This window comes from Felis catus, chromosome B3 (genome assembly GCF_018350175.1).
Source record: "Felis catus isolate Fca126 chromosome B3, F.catus_Fca126_mat1.0, whole genome shotgun sequence".
NCBI classification, from domain to species: domain Eukaryota; kingdom Metazoa; phylum Chordata; class Mammalia; order Carnivora; family Felidae; genus Felis; species Felis catus.
Genome location: NC_058373.1, coordinates 69,045,172 through 69,072,876, shown reverse-complemented (window position 1 = coordinate 69,072,876; position 27,705 = coordinate 69,045,172). Strand labels below are relative to the sequence as shown.

The window sequence follows — 27,705 nt, the reverse complement described above, 5'->3', positions numbered from 1 at the left end:
ATCTACATCCTTTGATGCTTTCTGGTGGAAACTTAAGGATCCTTGGAAGATCAAACGACAACCCGTAAAGCCCTCAAGTCACCATTTGCTTTAAGGTGAAAATCCTTTAATCAAAGTTTAAATCAGTATCTCCCAAATAGTTAATTGCAAGAATATCTAAGGATTACAGTGGTCTATAAACTTGCCTACCACAGATGGTTATAGACCCAACCTGTGACTGGAGAGGACAGGAGAAGCTCTGACAGTCCCCTCTGCAGCTGATATGGGTCTTATGTTGGTATCCTCAGCAGACGGCTCAATATCACATCTGTTCTCTCTTGAATGGGGCCCGGAAGAAATTTCAGTCAAATAATATGGGGTTAGGAACAGTTTTTGATCTACTCCTACTAGACCAAAGGAACACTGGAATAAATAAAATTTAAGTGCAGGTGAACACCAACTGGAGCTATCCACAAGCTTCAGACTGTGGTAAGAAAGCCAGACTTACTCATTTTCCACCTTTAAAGATGGCAACCTCAAAAATCGAAATAAACTGGGCTAAGGGGAGGGGAGGCAAGTCTGACAGTTTGAACTGTATTTCAGTCAGACTGTACAGAGGCCTCTTACTCACTTTTCTCCTCAAGCAAGTGGCTGTGAAGAACCTTCCTCAGAATGGTATGTGGTCTTTTGAAAATCCCACATCTCAACATCAGAGCAGCTGTTGGGGATTCTCCTCTACAACGGAGCTTGGTAAAGACTGGCTAACAGGGGCCACACAATGTCAGGAGGAAAGGAATGACAGTGAGGGTAAGTCATCAAGACTGAAACTAGGAAATATTTTTGTAATTTGCTCTGGAAGTCATTCTCCTGTGTTTTAGCTTTGTGAGTCTGACAGGTTATTCAACTGCTCTGAGACTTTTCCTTGTCTGTGAAATGATGATTAGCATAGCTCCTGTTTCACAGACTTGGGTAAGGATGGTGTGATATACACTTGGGAAGTAACCAGCTCTGTTCCTAGCACGTGGCAAAGGCTAAAAACATTAGCTATTATTATTCACAGGCATTTATTACTCATTGGTTATCAAGGTGCTCCCTCTTTGTTCAGAAGTACTACCATTACCTTATGGGAGAGGGAGTCGAAAATCCCCCAGAAGAGCTTCTCCGTCAGGTGCAATTCCTCCTCCACAGCTAGCCCGTAGCTCCCCCATCCTGAAGGCAGACAGTAATACTTCCAGCACTGTTCATAGTGATTTGTCAGAAGCTGGGAGGTTTGAACAGGATTGCACCAGTGGGTGGGGTACGGAAGATCCACAGGCATCCGCAACATGCAGGGGAGAACACAACAGCAGGGGGCAGACATGAGAGTGAAACCAACAGTTGAAACAGTTGGGTTATCTACAGAGAGGCCCTCAGACACCACTGGGAATGCTCTGCTTTCCTGCCTAATGAGCTCTAGCCGGAGCTGAATCCACCTGATTAACTCTTGTGCCTCCTAATGTGCCCCCAGCAGTTGCTGGAAAATGGAGAGGAACTCTTTCTACTTCAAATGAAGTAGTTGCTATCTAACACTGCAGGCACTCAAAGGTGGGAATAATTTCTTCTCAGACATTTGCTTATAAATCTAGAAGACTCTGACTGATGCTGATATGGAGATGGTGAGGAGCACCGCGTGGGGTCCGAAGATTTTCTCTGTACTGATTACTGCCTGTGGCTTCCTTGCTTTTCTCTTGAGCCTTCTGATGGCCCAGCCGTGTTACAACAGTTCCACATGTGACCAGGAGAGGGCAGAAGCACAGCGCCAAAGTTCCTATCCCAACAGGTGGAATCCACACCCTCTAAGAAAAATCCCGCTGGTCTCAGAAGTAAAAGTGAGCTTACTGAGTGCTATTGATGCTGCTTCCTCCGGGACCAGAATCCAGCTGGCAGTACAAGCCTGCTGAGGAAGCAATGCCAGGTTGGACTATGAAAATCATAGTTTTCAGCTAAAATGCTTACTGGGATTAAGATTAGAAGAATAGCCCTTGGAGGGCAGTGGAATCTCTGACAATATACAAGCTGCTTTCTGCCTGGCATGGAGACAGAGGATTGAACTGAAGGCTTCTGGGAATTGTTTATCCCAGTAAAATGCTTCTGGAAATCCTTGGCTTTGCCTAATTCTGAGAAAAAGGAAAAGTTCTGTTAAAGTCACCAGGCAGAATTTTCAGGTGTGGCTAGCCACTGCCGACACAATGAATATGCAAATACGGCAGGTACCTCATAGGTGAAAGTTAAAAAAACATTTTTCTCTTGGGTGGGCAGTTGATTGTGGTGCCCTCCCACCCAGGCCCAGATGCTCCCTGTGCTAGTGATAAAATTATTGTAATTTATGAGAAAATCATGAATGAGACAACAAATAGCTCTATGGTTCTTTCTACTTTACATTCATAAAGGAAAGCAGGTAAGAGTTAAAAACAAACACAAAAGAGGGTCTGTTCAACAGGAAAAAAAAGGCACAAAACAGTATGGAATAGAAAAAGGACAATTTAGTTTCTGTACTTGAATGAATAATCACAAGGCCTTCAAAGCTTTTTGAGATTGGATACATTCTGAAAACGTAATTAAGGCAGGAAACTACACAATCCAAGTCCCCCTCATTAACTTCTGCTAAATAACACGTAGCCAGTGGAAAGCAATTAAAGAAAATTGGAGCAGTTAATGATCTACTCTCTGCAACCTGGACATTCAGAAAGCGGTGTGATAGGGTGGGTTGTATCTTTTTAGCCCTCAAAAAAGTAAAACTCATTGAATGTATATTTTGCTCCCCCAATTGTGAAGCCCTCATGTTTTGCAAGGCAAGTTTCTGTGCTGTGGACTGTATTTCTGCAGCAATAAAGAGGTTTACCTTAAGAGGCATTTTGCAGTATTCGTTGAGCTGCGGCACGTCAAAGACAAGACGTCGCAAGAGTTGCTGTAACATTGAAGGCCTCAAGTGACTGCAGTAAGAAATAAGAAAGAATAGAAAGATAAGAAAATGATAAAAGAAGGAAGAAAGAAGAAACACTCATTGATAACCATATACCAGAGCTAAGCCTCAGAATAATTAGCTCCTAAAACAAGATCTTGGGTAAATCACAGTCAATGATAACACACTTTAAAAGTAAGTACAGGTGATCCTTTCACAACATGGCAGCTAGGGGTGCTGACCCCTCCAGCATATAACTTTTGACCCCCTCCAAAACCTTACTAATAACCTACTATTGACTGGAAGCCTTACCAGTAACACAAACAATTGATTAACACATATTTTGTGTTATATGTATTACATACTGTACTCTTACAATGAAGGCAGCTAGAGAAAATGTTAACAAAATTATAAGAGAAATATATTTATAGTATTGTGTTAATTGAAAAAAATCCACATACAAGTGGACATGTACAATTCAAACCCGTGTCATTCAAAGGTCAACTGTATATTTAAAATATAAAAGGAGAATGTGTGGCTAACGAAGTGAGATACCTAAGGTAAAGTCTAATCACCAGGTGATAAGATGTCCTAGAGTCTATGCATCATCAAAATCTAGTTACGGATTATGTACAAAGAATATAATAGAAAGAAGGTGGAGTTGATTTTACAGCCATCTCTAAGGGCCAACTGTCTCCTCGAACTCTGCAAAGGATGATGGAGTTGACCAGTGCATAGGTGGAATCTGAGGCCACCTACTGGTGTGACTGCAAGGGAGTTTAAGACCTTCTGAGTTACTATCCAATTTCTGAAATCCTCATTATTGGAATAATTTCTTTAGGTTAAGGCTCTGTCCTCAAAAAAACAAAACAAAACAAAACAACCCTCCTTAAACAGGCAAATACTATAATCAACTAGCGAACAATTTATCAAATTATAGAAGAGTTCATGGCGTTGGTAGTTGGTACAATTCTGAAATAGAGAAAGGAGAGATAAACAACATTGATTCACTTTTATTTTTAGATTACCAAGGCTTTTAAAAACTGAATGGAATCTCCAAATTCTCTGCACAGAAAAGTGCCCATATACATAATTTAGCATGTATGTTCAGTTCAAGACCTACTGACTTCCAACCACAGATGCACAAGGAGCCATGGAGGCCAAGTTAATGACTGATGTTAAATGTTGGAATGTCAGGAAAGAAATCCTACAAGGAGAATGGATGCGAATGGAGATGGACAAGAGAACTCATCTGGCTGACAACTTTTCCAAGAGCCGGCCTTGTGATAAAAAGTCCTGGAGTAAAAAGTGAAATATACAGCAAGTAAATGGTCTTGTCTCTAAATCTTGGAATTATAATATAAAATTCATTACTAATTATTGCTTTTTTTTCTAGGTAGCCCTAGCCCCCCCTCCCCCAGTACATAGTCATCTCTTGTGTGATTAGGAAACCATTCATTCAACAAGAATAAGGACCATATCCAGCGGGCCACTACAGGGACACCTGCTGGGCCTATCTCCTGGACATCCCAGAGCAGTGGTTCTCAATCTTGGCTGTATTATGGAGGCACCTGGGGAGCTTCAAAAATTATAAGCCTGGGTCCCATTACTAAAGGTTTGATTTTGGGGGTTGAGGTATGGCATGGACACTGGATATTTATTTTGTAGCTCCCTATATGATTCCAAGGCAGAAAACACTGGCTTAACACATCTGGACCATATTGCTGAGACCTGCTATTGGAAGGGGCCTTCTTCCTTTGACCCTATCAGACTTGACAGTTTTCTGAGGATCCAAGTCTCTTGGGTTGACTTTACCCTTTGTTCTTGGTTGCTCTGATACCTATCTGCAGTGGTGAAAACTACTGCCCTTAATTCCCCACTGGGACCGGAGATTCCTTCTTATCTTTGCTCCAGGTTCTGTGAGCAATTCACTATCTGGAGCTTCTTATCTTTGCCCCAGTGAAAACTAATGCCTTTAATTCCCCACTGGGACTGGAGATTCCTTCTTATCTTTGCTCCAGGTTCTTTGAGGCTTACAGATAGGCTGCTTTGATTCATACTCTTACATCTGGTCTCTGTGTAAAGGTCCACTCACTTAGAGAAGGAAAAGCTTGGTTTCTGGCTTTTAGGAACCAAAACATTAGTTCTTAATCTGAATACTTAAGGCCTGAAAGACAGTTTCATCTTCTGTTCCACCAACCCTCAGGGCAAGAGCCTGAGCTGTGCCCCCCCATTTCTCCATAGTGAGAGACGAGACTCCATGCAGAGGTGACCAGCAAACTTGAGGTAAGTGGGAGTCCCCGCATAACCTAAGAGGAGATGTCTGGGGAGACGTTGGTGTATGGCTAAGGCCTGGAAGCTTCCTTAAGCTGGAGTCACCAGTTTTTCAATTACACAATTAAATGCAGCTGACATGGATGCACACATGGAGGTGAAAACCACAGGCCAGGGTACTTACTTGCAAATGGCAAGCAAACATTCTTCTATGGTGTCCCTCTGAGCTTTGGTGAGGGAACGTCCCTTGGAAAGCCTATATATTGTCTGTAGTGTAGAATCGATCAAAGAGGTGTAGTGTTCTGCTCCAGCAAAGAGAGGGGCGCATCTTGTGAGGAGCGGAAGCACAGCAGAACATAAATACCTATTTAGTGCAAGCGCGGCCTCTGTGGTGCTTAGGGAAACCTAGGAAAGGGAATTGGGACACTGGTTAATCTCCTTGGGAAAGACAGAGCACAGCTTACCCTGCATATGGAGATCCTGTCTGGCAGGTTGGAAAGCTTACGCATAACAGTGTTTCACAGTAACAGAGTGAACAGCTCCCTACCTTGTCAGCAGACCTACTTCTCTTTTGCATTTTAAATGGAAAAAAAAAACCAGGTTAAAAGAAAAAAAATAAACAGAAGGAAAGCAAAGGCTGGCTGGTCTTAACTCATTCCAAATGATCCACAAACATCTGTTCCCCTCAAAGAGGGATCCTAAAACCTATTAAAATCAGGCGATGACCAGTCTAACCCAACATTCTTCATGTTTGCAAAGTCCAACTGCCAAGCTGCTCTGTTATTATTCTGTCTTAGCTCTTTTTTCTCACCTTGTGCAGACTCACAATTTGTCCTGAGGTGATTTTGAGATTAGTAAGTGGCTACTGGCCAAGCGAGCCGTCAAACCACTGGTTTTGTGACAGGTTTACAGAGAGAAAGTGGAGCTGTGACCTTATCACTTAATTTATGAGCATTGTGAGCAATTCACTATCTGATAAATGGCACAAGGGTAGAATTCACTAAAGAGAACCTACCTTTGATGGGAAAAGGGTACAAGGAACATAAACTTAGGACTCACTCAAAAACTGCTTTAATTCTCACTCAGTGTTCTTTCTCATTCACTTAGGCTAGACACAAGGCAGGCCCAGTTACTGACATTTAGTCAAAGCATTCTTAGCTACCATCTTTGAAAACTAGGCAACTTCAAAAGAAACCTTGAGATCCACAAAGATAAAATCTTATCGTTATTTCCTGTGATTATCATAGCCATTGTATCTGTAACACATTTTCTGTAAGTTATCACATGATAAACTGTCTTGAACTGTACACATTTCTGGGTATTCCTATTAATTATCAAAAGTTTGTCTTTGATAAGACTTAGCAATCCTACTGAAAGAAATAGCCAATCTTTCACATTTATCATTTTGGTAAATAGAGTTGTCACAATGGGGAAGGACAGAGCTTTGATTCCAGTGGCTTAAAAGTTTTCAAAAGAGAATGCATAAAAATGCATGTGTTAAGGAACTGAACGTTTAGCTTATTTTGCTGCAGATTGTGCCTAGACAAGCATGTGATTTGAACACCAAATGGAAGAACAGAATTTGCTGTTTATTTGACCTATAAAAAACCCACATGCTTCGATCAGGAACCTTGGGAATGTCCCAAAAGTGAAAACAATTACCATTTTTTTTAATCAAGTAATTTATAGAAAAAACTCACAACAAAAGTAGCTGTGGAAGCAATGTTTTAATTATCCAAAACGATCATATGTCCCAAACACCTTCAGGAATATGTCATTTCTTAACACCATGCCAAAAAATAAGAATGGATCTTCCATTCAGATTGGGACTTGTATTGCTTCCCATTTCTGGGTGATCCTATACATTTGAGAGTAACCCATTCAAATGAAATCCATCCCAGTTAAGGTACTGGCTAGCTGACCACCCATCACAGAGCTCAGACTTCTATCTCTATTGGACACTAGGTGGAGCCTTTGAGAGACTTTATGATTGATTAAGGAGACCTGCATCTTCTGGCTCTCCAAAAAAGTAACCCTACATTGGCAAGATGTTTTTAGACTTATGCTGATCGAATTGTTCTTTTCTCCTTGGACCCAGGACTTCTGGTGCACTGTTTCTGACTTGGACAATCATGCTTCTATGCTTTATAACTCCTGGGGCCTCCTGTCTTGATGTCTGTTGATGTTGGATTACTATACTTCACCCTTGACTTTCAAACTTGGGTTTGACTTGGCCTCTGGTCTTGACCTTGCCATGCCCAAAGCTCCAAAACTGCTTGGCTTGGAGATTATCTTTCCTGATGGTCAGTGCATGAAACTTAAGGAGAGTGGGAAGAGTATTTCCAGCCTATAATGCTGCCAGCCAGACCTTTTTCATAAGCAACAAGCCCTTGTTCTCAACCAAGGGAGATTCTGTCCCCTAGGGGACATTTGATGCTATCCAGAATTGGTTTTATGGGTGTGCTACTGGCATCTAGTGGGTAGAGGTCAAGGGATGGTGCTAAATATCCTATAATACACAGGATGTACCCCCACACCAGATAGTGCCAAGGTTGAGAAACTTGCAACAGAGGAATCTGGATTAAATATGTGAGGTCGAGTTTACCTACATTTAATTCTCTGGCCCAACAAATTAAGAACTTCCATTTCTTGGTACTTCTATTTTCTTACCTTTAAAGCTGACTGCTAACATGTAATCAGTGAGGAGATAGAAAATAATCACTTTGAAATCCAACGTTACCAACATACAATGATGGGAAAAAGATAGTTTTCCTTATTTTAGCCACTTACTGTATCTAGAGAGGCAGAGGCTCTTAAGTCAGGTAAAAATCCAACCTCTAGCAAGTGGAGCAGAAAAGTTTGATCCTTAATGCCATAAACACGATCCAAGAACAGCACCATGGGTGCCTTGTGGTCAGGGCAGAAGTTGGCTGCCATATCTGGCTCGCTGACCGACCCATCTGAAAGACACACAGAGAACATCATGGCCCCTTTTCTATCTCCACAGACTCAAAGGCCACACAGAGTGTGTCTGTCTACACGCCTTGTTCTCCTAACAAGCAACAGGAATACAGTATTGTGCTGCAGCCAGCGGATACTCGCTTGGAACAGCCGGTTGCTTACATTTCAGGAATTTTCTTGAGCCAGTTGTTAGACATACTCATTATCAACAACTAAAATTTACAATTAAGTAAATTATATTTAGAAAGGTGACAAATACTCAAAACACATCACCTCCTAATGACTTTGCTATCAACTATATTTTTGAGGTTATTTATATCTGTTTAATTTGCATGTTGGAAATACAATACAGTGGTGTGCTATGTGCATTCTCTTTCCAGCTCCGTGGCTCAGTGACACACATTGAGAGCCTGAAATGGACCATGGTGAGAGTACTTACACCACACAAAATGGGCAAATGCCAGGAATCGGGCTTGGTTTTTTTGCTTTGTTGACTGAAGACAGAAGAAATGAAGGAAGAAAATGTAAGGGAGATTAAGTTTAAGAGTGTGTCTTGTCTGTAGCCATTACATCATAAATAGCACAAAGCTGAGGAAATATTCTCTTAGTATTTGGAAACTATTATCTGATTTAGGTGAAATTGAGGACAGATCTTCCAATAATTCTAATCTTATTTTAATACAAAAGTTCAAAGGTGAAGCGAGGAATACCATGAAGAAAATAAAAACTGCTTGACTTAGAGAATAAAGACAGGAGTTTGAAAGTTTGTTAACATCAAAAAATAGGAAAAAGAGCCCCTAAATGATCAAGCTAAATCAGAGCATATTTACATACTGTACTTCATAAATTACCTTGAGAGCCACAAAGGTTTAGTCCTATCCAGCCCAGAGCCTCATTCAGCGCAGGGATCAGTGCAGGGCTCTGGCCAAGCAAGGAGAGAAGGGGACCTTCCCAACAAGAAGCTACCTGCCTCTGTTGAACACCAGGGGGAGCCAGATCTGAATGGCGAGGCTGAATTAATCTCTGAGACTCATGTTCTGAGGAACATTCATTTTATAGGATACTACTAAGTGTTTTGTGCTCAAAAAGTTTGGGTAATTCTGAGTTTGACATTTCTTTTATCATATGTTTTTTCAAAGGCTCTATAACCTTTGTTCTTCATGATAAGCACAACATTTTCGAGATTGATATCACCAAGACTGAGAAGTAAGAGACCCACAAAGATCAACAATTAGCTATCCATGAACAAAAACAGCACTGGAGAAGCCAGGAGTCAACGTAAGAAACTTCAGTAACACAGTGGCACAAAAATCCTGAGAATCACTGCACAAGAAAGTAAGGATACATTTTGCTGGCATTATCCCAGGCTGGCATTGTTCAGGGCCAAGCAGGAGCTGCTCATCTAGAAAGAGTTCCCTTCACTGGGTAAAGAGAATGGGGTGAACAATCATCTCCTTTACCTTTTGGGGAGCTACATGAAGGATACCTTCTGTCTCACCCCAGCTAGAGCCCAGTGAAGGGAGGGGTCTCAGGAAAAGAAAGAAGGGCAAGGGCCACTTGCATCAACCAGGCAGTGGGAGTCACTGTGGTCACCAGTGACCTGCTCTGCAGAGGACCCCAGCAGCTCTTGCCAGTGAAGAAACCAACACCCAGCATTAGCCACCGTGAAACCCTGGCAGGTTTCCCAGGTTTTGTGTTTGCAGATGCCCAGCCACCTGGGTCTCTTCTCACTCCCATCTCTCTCAATGCCAGAACCCTGATCTGCATTGGCAGCCAGTCCTGGGCTCTGCAGCTGTACTGATTCAAGATGCCAGCCCAGACCCTTGCAGCTGATACCCACCATCGTGGGCACACTTGGGAAGACTTCCGTCACTGGCCTCTGTTTCCATGCGTACACCCGTGGTAAGATCCTGCAGCCACGGGAGTACATGCAGACAACCAGGGCCCCACAGCTGCTTGTGGGCCCAGCTCTGGCCTTGCCTCCAGTCAGTGGCCTGCACTGCTGGGCTCATCTCAGCTGGCACCTTCAACTGTGAACTTGCATCTCACTGGCCTGAGTCTTGTCACTGGCTACCACTGCTGTGCACCTGTGGTGAGACCCTGCAGCCGCAGGCATGCATGCTGACAGCCAGGGTCCCTGCAGGTGCTAGTGCCTCCATACAGTTCACCCTGATACTTGCTGCTCACCCTGGCTCCTGCCACTCCACGTGTGTCTGCAACTGGCCTGTGCCACTACACAGGCACCTGCAGTTGGTCCCTGCAGCAGAGTGTACACATCACCAGCTCCAGCTACCACCACTGCCTACCCTTCTTCCTAGTTGTTAGATATGGACTTCACTGCCGAGGATCCCAATAGCCCTTGCAGCTACTGAGGATCTCCAGCAGGACTTGCCAAGGACCGCATAATTATCAGTGTGGTGGACCGCAGTGGCCTGAGCTGCCAAGACATCATGCCCCCCAAGCTCCAGATCTAAAGCCAAAGCACACACCTGTGCTTGGTGCCCTGTCCCACGAGATCTGGGGTCACAGCACACTCTAACATGCCCCCACCTGCAGGTGAGGGTCTTTCCTTACCAAAGTCAGTCCATGAAGCGTGAAGGGGCGACTGCTTCTCCCAGGGTGCAGGTATCTATGCAAGGCTATAGGTGTCACAACAAAGAAGGGAAATAGGACACCACAAAAGGAACACAGTAAACTCCTAGTAATTGACCCCAAAGACAATGGAGACACATGAATTACTTGGCAAAGCATTCAAAATAATTATTCTCAAGGTGCTCAGAGGTCAAAAACATAAAGAAACAAACACAAATTTCACAGCTCAAGAATACAGTGACTGAATGAAAGAATTCATTGTGTAGAGCACTTCAACACCACCCTGGCCCAAGCAGAAGAATCCATGAAATTAAAGAAGGATCATTTGACATTTCCCATTAAGGGGAACAAAAAGAACAAAGAATGAAAATGAAGAAAGCCTATAGGATTTATGGGACACCATTAAGAGGAACAATCTACACATCATTCAAGTCCCACAGGAGAAGAGAGGGCAAAGAAGGAGAAAGCTTATTTAAATACCATTGAGGGGCGCCTGGGTGGCGCAGTCGGTTAAGCGTCCGACTTCAGCCAGGTCATGATCTCGCGGTCCGTGAGTTCGAGCCCCGCGTCAGGCTCTGGGCTGATGGCTCAGAGCCTGGAGCCTGTTTCCGATTCTGTGTCTCCCTCTCTCTCTGCCCCTCCCCCGTTCATGCTCTGTCTCTCTCTGTCCCAAAAATAAATTAAAAATGTTGAAAAAAAAATTTTAAATACCATTGAGATCTTCCCAAACCCAGAGAGATCTGTGGACATCCAAGTTCATGAAGCTAATAAGTCACCCTTTAATTTCAATCTGAAATGATCTTTTCCAAGACCGATTATACTAAAACTGTCTACATCAAAGGCAAAAAGAATTGTAAAAGCAGCAAAAGAAAAAATTTCACCGACACCAGTGAACCCCCATTAGGCTATCAGTATATTTCTCAGCAGAAAAACTCTGCAGCAAGCTAGGAGAGATGGGATGATACATGCGAAGCACTAAATGTAAAAAACGCCAACCAAGAATAGTTTACCTAGTGAAGTTGTCTTTCAGAAGTGGAGGTGAGAGAAATACCTTCCCAAACAAACAAAAGCTGGGGAAATTCATCACCACTAGACCTGCCTTACAAGAAATGCTGAAAGAGTGGCGTCTGGGTGGCTCAGTCGGTTGAGCATCCGACTTTGGCTCAGGTCATGATTTCACAGTTCATGGTTCTGAGCCCCACATAAGGCTCTGTGCTGCCAGCTTGCTCAGAACCTGCAGCCTGCTTCAGATTCTGTGTCTCCTTCTCTTTCTGCCCCACCCTTGCTTGTGATCTCTCAGAAATAAATAAGTGTTAAAAAACAATTAAAAAAAAAAAAAGAAATGCAGAAAGGAGTTCTCACCCCCCCATTTATTTATTTATTTATTTATTTAGTTAGTTACTTAGTTACTTACTTATTTAGAGGGAGAGGGAGTACAATAAGGGGAGGGGCAGAGACAGGGAGAAAGAGAGAGTCCCAAGCAGACTCCATACTGTCAGCACATAGCCTGATGTGGGACTTTATCCCACAAACCATGAGATCATGACCTGAACCAAAATTAAAAGTCAGACACTTAACTGACTGAGCAACCCAGGTACCCCTGAAAGGAGTTCTTCAAGCTTAAATAAAAGGATACTAAACAATAACATGAAAACATAAAACACACTGGTAATATGGATAAGTATATAGTTAGATCCAGAATACTCCCATACATAAGGAAGGAAAAAAAAAAAAAGAACAGAAATAAATAAGGAATGGAAAAGACACTAAAATGATCAACAAAACTAATAGCTAACTTTTGAAAAGATAAAGTTGATAAAGATTTAGCTAGAATTACCAAGAAAAAGAGGGCTGAAATAAAGAAAATTGTAAACAAAAGAGGAGGTGTTACAATGGATACCACACAAATATAAAAAAATCACAAGAGAGTATTATGCTTAATTATGCCAACAAATTGGACAACCCAGAAAAAATGGATAAATTCCAGACACACAGACCAATGGAATACAGTTGAGAGGCAGAAATAAACCTATGCATCTATTGTCAACTAATATTTGACAAAGAAGCCAAAAATATTCAATGGGGAAAGGACAGTCTCTTCAAAAAATGGTGTTGGGGGAAACTACATATTCATACTCAAAAGAATGAAACTGGACCCATAGTTACACCACTCACAAAAATTACCTCAAAATGGACTAAGGAAATGGAAGACCTGAAACTGTAAAACTAGAAGAAAACATAAAAGGCAAACTCCTTGACTTCAGTCTTGGAAATATTTTTTTTTGGATATGACACCAGCAGCACAGGCAACAAAACCAAGAATTAATAGGTGGGACTACCTAAAAGAAAAAACTCCTGCACAGCAAAGAAAACCAACAACGAAGCGAAATAGCAACCTACACAATAGGAGAAAATACTTGCAAACCATCCGACAGGGAGTTAAAATCCAAAAGACATAAGGAACTCATAGAATTCACAAGAAAAAGACCCTAAACCCAATTAAAAACAGGCAAAGGACTTGAGGGGTGCCTGGGTGGTTCAGCTGGTTGAGCATCAGACTCTTGGTTTTGGCTCAGGTCACAATCTCAGTTTCATGAGTTTGAGCCCCATGTTGGGCTCTGCTCTGGCAGCACAGAGCCTGCTTGGGTTTCTTTCTCCCTCTTTCTCTGCCCCTCTCCTCTTGCACTGCCTCTGTCTCTCTCTAAACAAACACACTTTAAAAAAATGGGCAAAGGGCTTGAAAAGACATTTAAAAAAAAATTTTTTTTTCAACGTTTATTTATTTTTGGGGGGACAGAGAGAGACAGAGAAAAGACATTTTTCTAAAGACATGAAAATGACCAACAGGCACACAAGAAGGTGCTCAACATTACTAATAATCAGGGAAATGCAAATCAAAACCACAATGAGCTATCACCTCATACCTATTAGAATTGCTATTTTCAAAAAGACAGGGAATAGCAAATACTGGCAAGGATTTGGAGTAAAGGAAACTCGTGTGCACTGTTGGTAGGAATGTAAACTGGTGCAGGTGCCATGGCAAACAGTATGAAGATTCCTCAAAATAATGAAAAATCGAACTATCATATGACCCAGCAATCCCCCTTCTGGGTATATTCCCCAAGGAAACAAAATCATCATCTCAAAGAGATATCTGCATCCGTATGTTCATTGTGGCATTATTCACCAGAGCCAAGACATGGCAACAGTCTAAGTGTCTGTTGATGGATGAATGGATAAAGAAAATGCAAACACACACACACACACACACACACACACACACACACACACACACACAGGAATATTAGCTATAAGAAAGAAGGAAATCTTGCCATTGGCAGTAACATGAATGGACCTTGAGGACATCATGTTAAGTGAAATAAGTCAGAGAAAGACAAATATTGTATCGTCTCACTTATATGTATAATCTAAAAACACTCAAATTATAGAAACATGGAGTAGAATGATAATTACCAGGTCATGGGGGAGGTAGGGTAAATGAGCAGATGCTGGTCCAAGAGCACAAACTTTCAGTTATAAGATGAGTAGGTCGGGGATCTAATGGTATATATAGCATGGTGACTAAGTTAACAATACTGTATTATATCCTTGAAAGTTGCTTTGAGAGTAGAGCTTTAATACTCTCAATAGAACAACAAAAAAGTTACTTATGTAAGGTCAAGGATGTGTTAACTAAACTTATTGTGGTAAACACCTGCAAAATACACACACACACACACACACACACACACACACACACAAAATCACACTGTATACCTTAAACTTACATCATATTATATATTGTAGCTCAATTATGCGGGAAAAAATGTGATATATCCCAAGGCATTTCCCAAACTTATATTACTCCAAACTTCTTAACACATACAGCAATTAATGTTTTCTACAAAAATGTTCTGCGTAACATCAGTTTGGGAAACACTGTAATAGTCAGAGTCATGTTATCTTTTCAATTCCTCCAACTGCCAGGAGGAAACTGCCTGGATAGCAAGTGCAGTGCCATGGAGAAATTGAATCCTTTTGGGAAAGTATAGGTTTTGCAAAGCTAACATTGATCGATGCCAAAGGTCATCTGGCAAGTAGCACTGGGTGAAAACCTCTTTATATCCATGGACATGAGGTTCACGGGGCTGTGGTGGAAGGGAGCCCAAGTCAGGCCCTAGCCGTCTGCTGCCCACCTGGCTGCACAATCCAGGGACACTGAGGCAAAGGAGAAAGAAGGCTGAGGTGAGAGCTTTCATTGGTTCCATTCCATCCGCTTCCTTCCAGAGGGTTAGAGCACTCAGAGGACTGTGAGGTCTAGACTGGCCCTCCCCATGGGGAAAAGGGTACAGGAGTCTCCCACAGCAGACTAGAGGAGACAGCAGCTAGCTGGAGTCAGGAGGAGAGAATTCCTCATTGCCAGAAAAAGAGCAACCTTTCCCAGTGCTGCCTGTCCCATGAGTAGGAGCCTGGAAAGACAGGCTACCTACCAGTACACAGTCCAGCCCCTGAGCGAGTGGCCCCCTGGGAGACTGGCAGAACTCAGCCTTCAGCTGCTTCTCTTACCTTTGTTCAGGGAAGGCAGCTTCAAGGGGATGCTGATGATCCCAACCAGGTCCTCAGTGGGGACCAGGGAGCGCAGGATTGACCTGATCCGGATGGCTTCCCCCTTTCCTGTCTGGATAAGCTGCAATGCAGGGTTGGAGAATGACATAAAGGAAGTTCCCACACCCCTCACCACCCCACCTCCAAACCTCTGGCAGTGAAATAGTTCTCCTTAAGGGGTCGGTACACTTCTATATTTCTCTAATTGCCATAGACACTTATGGCCATAGGGAAAGAAGGGAACATTCTCTTTTGATTTTCTCGAGGAGGTGCTACTGAGGGAATAACTCTGAACAAGGAGGTCACTCGATTCCTTTGCTGTGATTACAATGGTTATGCAGTTATAGGATCAAGTCTCTGCAGTAAATGTGCAGGCTGCTGGGGATTTTCACTGTGACTGCAATACACGGAATTCTCAGTGGCCATGTCAGAAGTGTTGACATTGTGGCCACAATTCCAGACTTTAGAATTCAGCTAAATATAGAAGTTACTTATGAATTTCACCTTCCTACAAGTTTGGTTAATGCTGGGGCTGGGGGTGGGCAAGAGGTATTGATAGAGAATGTCCTAGAGAATGTGAGTGTCTAAGCAGAGGTATCCCGAGATGGATAACTTGATCCATACGATCATGAATGAGCCAACCAGTGTGTACAGGTGCATATCCGGAACATGAGGACAGTGGGTAAGCTTCTGAGAACAGGCTCTCAGCTGCAAACTGAACTGTTACGAGCTCAGGATGGAATCTGCACGGGTGATGATGGCTCCTCCCCTCCAACCACCACTTATAGAGTAGGAGCCTGAGGGAAGGGTGCTGAGAAGGGTTATGTGTCAACTGTCAAGCCAGAGGGGCAGTAAGGAAGGAAGGAACTCCTTCCCTGATGGAACAGCTCTGATGGCTTACCTGTCCCACAATGCTGTCTTTGTGAGAATAAGCCAAATGTGTAACTTGCTTTCTCAAGTGATGGCCAGTGATGAGGGAACTGACAACCTGCCTCATCCTGTCCCAAGACTGTAGAACATGCTAGTTTTTCCCTTCCTCCCTTTAAAGCTTCAGTTGTTGAAAGGCACAAAAATGGAAAGATGGGCTTATGTGGATGAGGCTGATTTATCACAGTAGGAACCAGAATCCTCAGTTAAGAATGCTGATCAGGCTCCCTTAGCAAGATTTAGACTTTCTTCCATGCACAGCACTTTTAACCTGGATTCTTCCACATTGGGATAGTTTCCCTACCCACTTGTAGATGGATTTGCAAATGGGCTAGACTGTGTTTTAGGCAGGCCCATGACATACTGGAAGAAAGAGAAGACTGGATACTTTAGTGCAGTGTCCTAACCTATAGGTCGTGACCAATTAGTGGGCTGTGAAATCACATTAGGGGGTTGTGACCTGCATTAAAAAGCATGAAGTAGATTAGTATAGAAAAGAAAATGTTAGCGTGCAGTGTCTGTAGGAATGGTAAATTTAGTTTCTGGAATATATATATATATATACATATATATATATATGCATATATACATATATATGGTGGGGTGCAAGGTAAATTAAATTTCTTACTATGGCTAAAACATTTTTTTTTTTGGTCAAAAAGTTTGAAAGCCACTATTTTAATGAGTTCTGTCTTTTGTAAGAATTAAAAAAAATACAACATATCTATTGTTAACCTGTCAATGACCAAATACACAGTCTCATCAACACTAGACACCACTGTTTATATTAACCCAATCTGCATTGCAAACCACGTTTGAGAGATACCCTGGCTTAATCCAAATGCGGTGAGCAGTGCAGGAAGAGGCAGGCAGGCACCGGAGGCTTGAATGAGCAAATCAAACAGTTCTCTTAAGAAATGACCAAGGACATTTTTTAATGAAAAAATTTTTAAACTTTTCTATTTTGATATAAAATGGAATTATTTCCTCCTTTCCTAATCATGTGAGGCCTTATGTGAAATAAGGTCACTCTCACTCATCCCTGAGCAGAGGTGAAAAGGGAAGAGGAGGAACATAACTTTTTAGGACAGAACTGGAAGCCTGAGAAGTCATCCCATAAAAATAGAAGCATCTATTTTTTTTTTTTCCTTTTGCCTGCGAAGTTTACCTCTGGGAAATAATTACACATGAGCCAGGGAAAGAGACTGCCTTCCTGGTGCCTAACACCACGGGGCATTGGGAAAAGAGGATTTTCCATGTGGAGTGCACCAGTGGCCACAGTCAAGAATCCAGTTGGTCACATTCTGGACAAATTGATGGAATGGAAACGTAATTTGGGGGGGCTTATAAGACGGAATATGTGGAGGATGTGCCCAACTAGCGCCACCGAGAAATCACACAACACAGGGACTTGCTCAGGAGTCATTCCTTAGAAGCCTGCGGCATCAGCTATGAGAGGTGGAAACTACTCTAGTAGCTAAAAGGAACTGAGAGAAATACCAGAGACTGAAGAAGAAATTACGTTCAGGAAATCTCCAGTGCTCTTTCGCTCAAGCCCCTCAAAGTTGCCCAGTGGGAACTCACGTGCATTTCAGGAGCACAGCGGCCCAGGAGATCTATAAGGGCTGAATAGAAAGACATAATTGCATTGCCCATGTGCACGATCTCTTCTTCATATTCACCGTCCTCCGTGCTGTGGAAAGAGAACCAACATGGGGAGGGTGTGAGGAAGCCTGGCAGGTGTGGCCATGTTATTGGACATGAACTGCAAGACAATGAAACCCTCTGCTCATCCTAAGGATACCATATCCTTTCCCTTGGACACCCTCCCTCCCAACAACGTGGTTTTACTCAGTAAGCTCAAAGGACCCAAATGTTTGTCCACAGAATTCCTAGGTCCTCTGAACTTCAAGGCCTAAGTACTGACATGAGCTGATCCTGCAGACCTGTGGAATGGAGCAGGATTTCCCAAAGCTCCCACTAACTCTTCATTCCATTTTCTGCCCTGAACATGCGTGGAAAGCATATTGGAATAAGTCCATGCCCTGGCTCTGTTGGTAACAAGCTGTACGACCCTGGCCTCTGTTTCTTCTCATGCCACACGAGGAAGGTGGAGCAGCTGATGTTTTGGGTTTTTTCTAATTCTACCAGATCACCTACCAGAGCAAATAATAAGCAAATGAACCCCAACTGCCTAGACAGGTACCCCTATGGGGTTATACCCACTCTCTAGATTCTGGGGTCTAATATAGAGGCTATAATAAAGGAAAGGGAACTGGTCCCAATACACAAGGACAAGACAGTCCACCAACCCACCAACTACATCCTGAACCCTTAAATACCGGGATTATCAATGCTGTGATTTTTCACATTCTACAGCTCTCTTTTTCTCTCTCTCTTTTTAAAATTTATGTATTTATTTTGAGAGAGTGAAGTGGGGGGAGGGACAGAGAGAGAGGAAGAGAGAATCCCAAACAGGTTTCCTGCTGTCAGCACAGAGCCTGACGTGGGGCTTGAATTCATGAACTGTGAGATTATGACCTGAGTCGACACCAAGAGTCGGACACTTAACTGACTGAGTCATGCCGGGGCCCCGTACAGCTCTCTTTTTTTACCTGAGGAATCAAATCAAAACACTTTTGGGAGGGAAAGCGCAGAGTACTACCTCTCTGCAAAAGTGAGGTAAGGGATGAGGCACTGAGGTTTAAGCACTAACGGGAATGGGCTGGAGGGAGACAGTGGCTGTAACCTTGGCCGGTCCAGCCTTTCGTCTCTGCAGCTTCCTCCTGAAGTGATGCCATAAGGGAGTCACAGTGGGGGGCTGAAAGAGCTTTTAGATGGCTCGATCTGCCAGTTGGTGTAAGAGAGAATGGAAGAGGAGACATGCAAGGGGTGGGGGAAGGTGATCCTGATCACTAGCCTTACTTGGGAGAGTCAAGATGGCAGTGTGCTTGACAAAGTGATTTAAAAGGTTTTAACTACAACTGTAAAGAATCTGTGCTTTCCCCACTAGGGAGAAGCTATGGACACTTCCTTAATAATCCATTTACTGACAATATTTGGGAGCTCACCAATTGTATCAGGCCCAGAAGGCAATTCCATTCACTTACACTTCTCTCTTATATCCCTGAGAGGGGAGGTCGAGAGCTGGGTTCTCAGAGATCTTAATGGCACCCTGCATGGCTGCCAATAGACCGTTTCCTCCTTCACCTCGCAAGGCTGGGCCGAAGCACTCTGGGCGTCTGATGAGCAGCTTGACCACGACGCTAGCATTTTCTTCCACACTTTCACCTAAGGAAAAGGGGCATTATTTCCTTTTCATTGGAAGGGACACCCCCAATTATTTCTAATTGATGAGGTGAGAAGAACAGTATTGGATTGAGTGTGTCACTTATTCTTAAAATTAGGAGGTAATACTGATGGAGAGAAAGGGGAGCTTTGATAAATTCGGTCAAAATCTGTTTTCTGAAGCATTAAGATTAACCATCATAGAACAGAATCTGAGTTTTAAGTTTGGGATTTTTGCACTGTGATTCTTTCACTATTTTGATCCTCAGAAGGCAAGTCTTCCACAGATTACTGATTCAGTCACAATTGACTTAGAGGACAAAGAACCTGACATGTTTACTAACTCCATGAGAAGTTGCTAAAACCTATCTCCTTCCTTCCTCGAGAAGAGGTAAAATGTTAACTTAAGCTGACATGCTTCAATTAACATCCAGGGAAATAACATGGTAGCTCATGAACTGTATTCTCACAGACTATTAACACGTACTTCAGAACAACCAAGTCTGTGTGGATGGACGACAGACCTTTCTGAAATTATTTATCCAGCTTTATCCAACTTGATAAAATGGTCTTGGTTATTCCTAAGTACCTCTGTGGGAAGCTGCAGGTTCAAGAACTGAATTCTGCTGGCATTCCTCTTTGGAAGAACATGGACCACTGAGACAGGGTTAATTTCCTGAGGCAGTGATTAAGCAGGGGAACTGGAAAACTTAAGGGAGGGGTCCAGCCAGCGTCCCTCAGAGAGAATACTTGGTACCAAAAGTGGTTTTTGCAGCTTGTTCCAACAACTTCATGAAACACACTTTTGGTCTCAGATGAAATCTTAATTTGTGTTGAGAATTTATCTTTGGGCTAAGACTCTGAGCAAAGACTTTTTTGATGTTGTGTATTGGATGAAGGCTGACGAAAAATTTTTCCATGAGATCATCAGATATTCTCGGAGGACTGAGTTCTAGAACAGAGGTTGCCTCTTGATACACTGCTGTGTTAATTATTTATTCTCGCATCAAAGTACTTCAAATCTTAGCAGGCTAAGTCAATGACTATTTACTACCACAAAGTTTCTGTAGATCAGGAGTTTGGGAGTGATTGAGCTAAGTGGTCCTGACATGGGATCTCCCATGAGGATGCTACCAAAATGTCAGCCAGCACTGCAGTCCCACGAAGGCTTGACTGGGCATGGAGTATTGGCTTCCGTGCGCATACACACACACACACACACACACACACACACACACACACACACACACACACACAAACAGACAGCTGTTGGCAGGAGGCCTCAGCTCCTCACCATGTGACCTCTCTGTGGGGCTGCTTGAGTGTTCTCACCACATGCCAGCTGGCTTCCCACAGAGGAAATGATTGGAGAGAGTAAGGCAGAAGCCGCGATGCCTTTTACAACCTTGTCACATACTGTCACTTCTGCCATATCCTATTCATTGGAAGTGACTCACTGAGTCCAGCTCTCACTTAAAGGGAGAAGCATCCATCTTTCGGAGGGAGATGCACTGAAGAATTTAGAGACATATTTTAAAACTATCACAGGAGTTCTGTTTAATGAAAACTTTTAAGAATCAACTTAGAGGCGTGTTGTAAGCAGAGCATTAGAATGGGAACTCAGAAGTCCTGGCTTTCATTCCAGCTTTTTAGCAAATCAGTGTGCAAGTATGCATGGTGCACAATCTCCTTGGGTCTCACATCCCTGTTGAGATACTCATGCAACTTCTAGTTTTTTGGAGTCAATCTATTAGCCTAACCTCATATACAGCAATTTCTCCCTCATGTCCAGAGAATCAAAGGGGCTGAGCTTGCTGTCCCAGGGCTTCAGATTAGCTTGTACTCAGCTCTCACGTGAACTCACACCTGAACACACTTGATTTGACTCACGGCCCCGGAGAGCATACAGTACAACCCAGCGTGGTCCTGGCCTAGCGCTCAGCCTGCTGACATCCTCTTCTCATCCAACTGTCTAAAGTACAGGTAAAATTCAAGATTATAAATATACACCATGTAAGTTTTAGAACTGTGTAAATGGATTCAGAAAAGTTTTCATTACACTGAATTTAAATAGTCCGCTGGCATGCATTTACTGTTTTATAGCTCAATCTTTCACAAGACTAAAATTCTTATGAAGAGGATTTCCTCTAGCCAGATTATGGAAAGGGCCTAAATGTCCATCAACTGACGAATGGATAAAGATGTGGTTTATATATACAATGGAATACTACTTGGCAATGAGAAAGAATGAAATCTGACCATTTGCAGCAATGTGGATGGAACTGGAGGGTATTATGCTAAGTGAAATAAGCCAGGCAGAGAAAGACAGATATCATATATTTTCACTCATATATGGATCTTGAGAAACCTAACTGAAGACCATGGGAGAGGGGAAAGGGAAAAAACAAAAGTTACAGAGAGGGATGGAGGGAAACCATAAGAGACTCTTAAGGACTGAGAACAAACTAAGGGTAGCCGGGGGTGGGGGGTGGGGGAGAGGGGAAAGTGGGTGATGAGCACTGGGTGTTGTATGGAAACCAATTTAACAATAAATTATATTTAAAAAAAGAGGCTTTCCTCTAAGTTCCATCTAATATATAAAAAAGAATTTGATCTGATTAAAACAGAATCCATGTGAAGAAAATTCTTAGGAGATGGCAAAAGGGCACAATAATCACAGTAATTGTATGGTGGAAAGAATCATTGAAGGAGAGAAACCAAGGAGATGTTCAACAACGTTGAGCAACCTGTGGAAGATACAACAATGATGCCAAGTCCTAAGGCCATGTCTTCCTATGAGTCAACTATGAGTCAAACCTAGCATTTATATTTGATACAGTTTAATACAGGATACAGGAGGGACACTTAAAGAAAAGCACCAGGGGCGCCTGGGTGGCGCAGTCGGTTAAGCGTCCGACTTCAGCCGGGTCACGATCTCGCGGTCCGTGAGTTCGAGCCCCGCGTTGGGCTCTGGGCTGATGGCTCGGAGCCTGGAGCCTGTTTCCGATTCTGTGTCTCCCTCTCTCTCTGCCCCTCGCCCGTTCATGCTCTGTCTCTCTCTGTCCCAAAAATAAATAAACGTTGAAAAAAAAATTAAAAAAAAAAATAAAGAAAAGCACCAGGAAAATCAACCTATTTGAGAGCAAATAATCTTAGTTATAGATACAACTCACAGCTCACTACTTTCAAATGTTGTTGGCCTCTATAATTTACCAGGTGTCACTTATATCCACACTCCCAGTTGTCATTTTTCATTGTAAGAATAACGAAGCTAAAACTGTAAAATTTTAAGTGTCAGAAATGGCCAAAAACCTCCAATCCCGTTATTCAAACTTATTTAAATATCATACTCTGATTCTTTCAGTTCTCAGGGTGGAAACACTTGTGGATCAGCCATGATCTTTACCAGCATGCTGAAATCAACCTAGCTCTTCTTGCCACAGTGATCAGCATCATGGAGTTAGATGGAACATGGACCACCATGTGCAAGAAAATGTGAAAAACTAAGACCGTGGGTCCTATATTGAGCTTGTTATTGAAATTCATTCACCAAATTAACCTTATTTTATCTGAATCTCAGGGCTTCAAATCTAAGCTAATTGAGTGAGCTGCTACAACTGACCCAGGAAGCCATCTCTTGATTACTAAATCTTAGGCGTCTGTGGGGGATGCAGAGAGCAACCTGCAAGAGGAAGGAACTGTAAGCAACCATTGTTGCTAATTGGAGAGAGGCCCAAGGAAGAGAATTTCCAATGGCTTCAGAAGGTAGAGGAGATGGCATAATTAGGAGAGAGAACATTCTATTCCTAATTACCTGTAGCTCAGCAAACTAGACTGCCAAACAAATCCACTGTGGGGAAGCTGAATACTGACCTTGAGGGCATTTTTTTAAGGGAGCAAGAGATCTGAGGTAAACTAGTTTTGCCCAGGGGCTTAAACAATGTTTTTACTTGAGTTCCAAAATGAATAATGAGCTTAATAACTGTGTGAATGTTCTCAGTGCCTTTCTTCAAAGGCTCTCAACACTATCTTTACATTGCTACCTTCTTTTCAAAAGTCATCTGACTTTTCTGAGAAGTCAGATGGCAATGGCTGTGATTCTCCACCTATCTGACCCTGAAGCAGTCATTCTCACCACAGGGATGATTAGTATTATTGCAATGATTTTACCTACAGTCCATAGATTTTCTTACTCTCAATATTCTAACTACAGTCCTTGTTTCAAATTCCTTTGCCTGGAATGCCTTCTTCCTTCTCATTACCCTAACATAAACCCTTGACCTAGGTAGCTCCCATTCATCCTTGGAAGCCCTAGAGGACCTGGTCTTCTCAAACACCGTGCCCTCTTCCTGTAATCATTGAACACAAGTATAATTAATACATTGTTTGTATTAGTTTGTGTCTGTTTTTGTCACCAGATTGTCTATGTAATAAGAACAGAGCCTTATGTCTGCATTATCTAACCCTGTATGCTCAAGCATCTTGTTAACATCTGACACATAATAGGCATTCAAAAATATTTTTGAATAAATGAATAGACTCCATTGAGACTCAAGGCAGAGACTTGAAATGACTGGATGGAAAGTTTGAGGGTCACTATCCATTACTGTATTACTAGATCAACTGTCAGCCTTTGTTTACAAGCACCTGGGTTGTTCATTTCTTCAGATTTCAATTAGTCTTAAGGAAAAGAACATATCCTTCATCAAGTCATACTGTAGGAAGAACGAACACTGGAGGCCTAGCATGAATGCATCTAGAGTGTCTTAACTTATAGTATCACAAGGTAGGGGCGATGAGCAAGACCCAATACCTTTTAATTGTAAGTGCCAACTTTAATACGGTTGTCGGCAATTTGCATGAACCAAGTCATTGCAAGCGTTTAAGATATACGATCTCCTCCTTAGGGCTTTCTAATCTGTGGAGGGAGGAGCTAGGGATAGGTCAATAAACTACTATGGCAGCCAGAGAGCAAATGAGGAACTGTTTGCCCATTTGGTCATTAATTCAAACATTCAGTAAGCCCACATTACTTGCTAGTCACTGATCCAGGACCAGTGGACAAGTATTGTAGAAGATGGTCAAGCCTAGACCCTGGAATGAGATAAGTGGAACAGACGAACTCTACCTGGTCTATATACCTGCAGCAGAGCTTCTCAAATATCTTGCTGATAGTGCAGCAGAGGCCAATTAATGCCTTTCTAAGAGTAGAAACCGGGAAATCAGTTTCTATGCAGCTGAAGTGGTCCAGGTGGAAGATAATGATAGCTTGAGGTAGGATGTGGCCAGTGAAGATGGAGAAAAATCAGTCGATGGCTTTCAGGTAACTTTTAGACATTGAATCTACAGAATTTTAAGTGCATTGAATGTGGGGTAAGGAAAAAGTCTGAATTAAAGATGCCACCTAAGAGTTTTGCAAAGTCAGTAGTGCTAGCTAGGGGGATGGGGAATCTAAGAGAACAAGTTTAGGGTAGATATACAAATTAATCCTTAAGATGTTCAAAATTTGAAATGCCTATTCATCCTTCAAGTAGAAACATCAAGTAGGCAGCAGGTTACACAAGTCCGGGGCTCAGGGAAGAGAAAAAAGGATGGGGATGTACACTGGGGGGATCACGAGCAAACATGTGGAATTTAAAGCCAAGGGACTGAATGAAAACCTGGCAGGGTGGACTGGTACAGTAGTGCAGAAATTGTAGAGACTGGTATTTAATGCTAGAATCATGCTAAAATGTTGCCCATGCATCTAGAGTTTGCATCCACATGGCTTTTTCATGAAATATGTTAAATAAAATTTGCCTAAGACTGAAACCTGGAGTCAGAATTGAGGTGTGTTCTAATAGGGTAGAGTCCACCTTTTAAATACGGGCATTCCCACTGAGTTAATGAAAATCAATTTGTGATGGGTAGGATCATTATACTGCCATTTTGTGGGAATAATGTTGATGAAGCAGCTTTAGCCTGGTTTTACTATTTCAGTTAAAATCTACCTTATGTAGGTATCAAACTTCATTTACCATCGTTATTAAGAAAATGATTGATAAAGAATCCATATACCTATGGATTCAGGACATTTGGGCTCATGCCAAAATGCTCAGCCAGCACCACTGCTGGGATCCCGCAAGCAGCAGTGGGGGAGAAATGCTGAATGATTTACTTAGCATGAAAATAACAAGGCCAAACAGCTTTTCACCCCAGTCAGATTTCCTCATTTTGGTGCTCTGGGCATTTGTTTGCCATTGGCTTCTTTATGTGAGTAATTTATTTTCTATTACTTGTGCTGTTTTGACCATCTATCTCTGGGCGTTTATACTTTCACTTTGAGTTTCTACAAATGGAGCCACATTTCCTTGTCTTTGTCACTATGAGCCCGTCCTGACCCCAATGACCAATTTCTTTCTTCTCAGGCACAGAGATTCAAGAAGGTCCATTGGGAGAATGAGGAAGATGGGGTAGAAGAGATTCTACATGTCTTGTAATTGGATAGAAGCTATAACTCAGGCATTAAGTACCCAACCCCCAGTAGCCATATCTCATTTGTAACCCATATTGTATCTTCTCTCACCACAACAGCCTGAAGTGTCTCCTGAGTAGAACACTGTGATGTTGTTTGTAATTGTCTTAAACTGTTATGTAAATCTTTTACTCTTGGTCAATTTTTCAAAAGTTTGCTGAATCTTTCCAACTGTATTATAAATGTGAGTGTAAGAACAATGTCTAACACATTTTAATCCTAATCATCCCTAGTCTTTAGTACCAATCACACCTAAGAGTGGTTATTACATCCTTTCTGACTCTAATAAATACATGGATGGAAATGAACTGGCTGATTTTTTAAAGCATCTTTATCTACTGTGCGCTTCAAAGGTACCATGCTACTTGGTGCTTTTGACTTTAAAATTTTTTCCAGCTTTATTGAGATAAAATTGATATATAATAAAAGATTAATGTTTCCTAGTTCAAGCCAATCAGTATGCTCTCACCACACTACTCTGTTATACTATGTCCATTTGTTTCTCCAAGATGTTGTTCAACACTTGCCTTTTTCCCCAGGTATTCGTAGATTCACTCTACCAGATTCCAATATGCACTGTCACTTTTGGCATGTCAGTAGTCCCATGTGTCACTCTGTAGGCAAGTATGGTTGATCACAAGGTTTTTAGTAATTATTCCATGTACATTTCCAATAATTCCACTTAGGTTTGCTCTGTTTCCTGCTTTATGACGTCAGGGCTTTTAGGTCATGTCTCTTATTACATCTCATAGCCCCTCACATACGCTTCACGTGTCACATAATGGATCCCCAAGTTATGTCCACTGATGACAAATATGCCTAGGGAAATATTCAGCAAAGTTAGGAATAGTGTGTCCCTCACAACTAAGTTTATAGCCTGGGGAAGATATCACTAAAATACTCCAAGGACTCAAAAAAAGCACAAAATAACTTTCCCTTCTTCTTGTGGATTGGTAAGACATCTTCCTTCTTGGAATCTACATTAGGAAGGGATTCATCAGATACCTAGACAGAGCTGTGTCTAGACTGGTTATAAAGTTTACAACTGCTGGGTAAATATAAGCCTCTCAACTTCATTACTCCCACAGTAAAACACAACTCAAGGCTTCTGAGCAACCTAATAAAAAAACGGAGAAAATTATAGCCTCAAGAAGTTCTTTTAAAGATAAATCTTGTTTAACAAGATTTAAATCAAACATTAAGAGAGACTAGGAAAATAATGTTAGAATTTTCCAATTCTATTATCTTGATATGGCAAGAGCTTTTGATTTGGCTTAATTAAAAAAAAAACATTAGTGCCAAACAGTAATTAAATAATGCCACAATTTTTGAACATCTCAAAGGAGAAAACGCTGTTTCTCCTTATTCATTCATTAGACTACACTACCAAGACAATACTGCACAATATTTGAGTAATGTTTGGACTCTCGGGCCAAATTGTTCTATTTCAAATCCTACTTCAAATCCTGCTTTACATCCTACTAGCTGTGTGATTCTGGGCAAGGCACTTAATCCTTCTAAGCAACTGGGTCTTTCTCTATAAAATGAGGAAGATAACTATACCTAGGATTTCTGTATTATGTAAGTTAACACATCCCAATTTTTTTTAAAGTTATTTACTTTG

At 42.1% G+C, this 27,705-nt stretch overlaps 1 protein-coding gene across 1 annotated transcript in view; it reads right to left on the bottom strand.

The window, feature by feature from the left end:
* The window catches only part of RYR3 (ryanodine receptor 3), a 455,720-nt gene that overhangs the window by 110,436 nt on the left and 317,579 nt on the right, over window positions 1-27,705 (bottom strand). The window contains exons 45-51 of the mRNA XM_045059588.1: window positions 19,390-19,570; window positions 17,864-17,972; window positions 15,314-15,434; window positions 7,985-8,154; window positions 5,379-5,599; window positions 2,861-2,951; window positions 1,100-1,240 (exon numbers count right to left, since the gene is read on the bottom strand). Of these exons, the coding sequence (XP_044915523.1) occupies window positions 1,100-1,240; window positions 2,861-2,951; window positions 5,379-5,599; window positions 7,985-8,154; window positions 15,314-15,434; window positions 17,864-17,972; window positions 19,390-19,570 (1,034 nt within the window). The remainder of the gene's footprint in view (window positions 1-1,099; window positions 1,241-2,860; window positions 2,952-5,378; window positions 5,600-7,984; window positions 8,155-15,313; window positions 15,435-17,863; window positions 17,973-19,389; window positions 19,571-27,705) is intronic.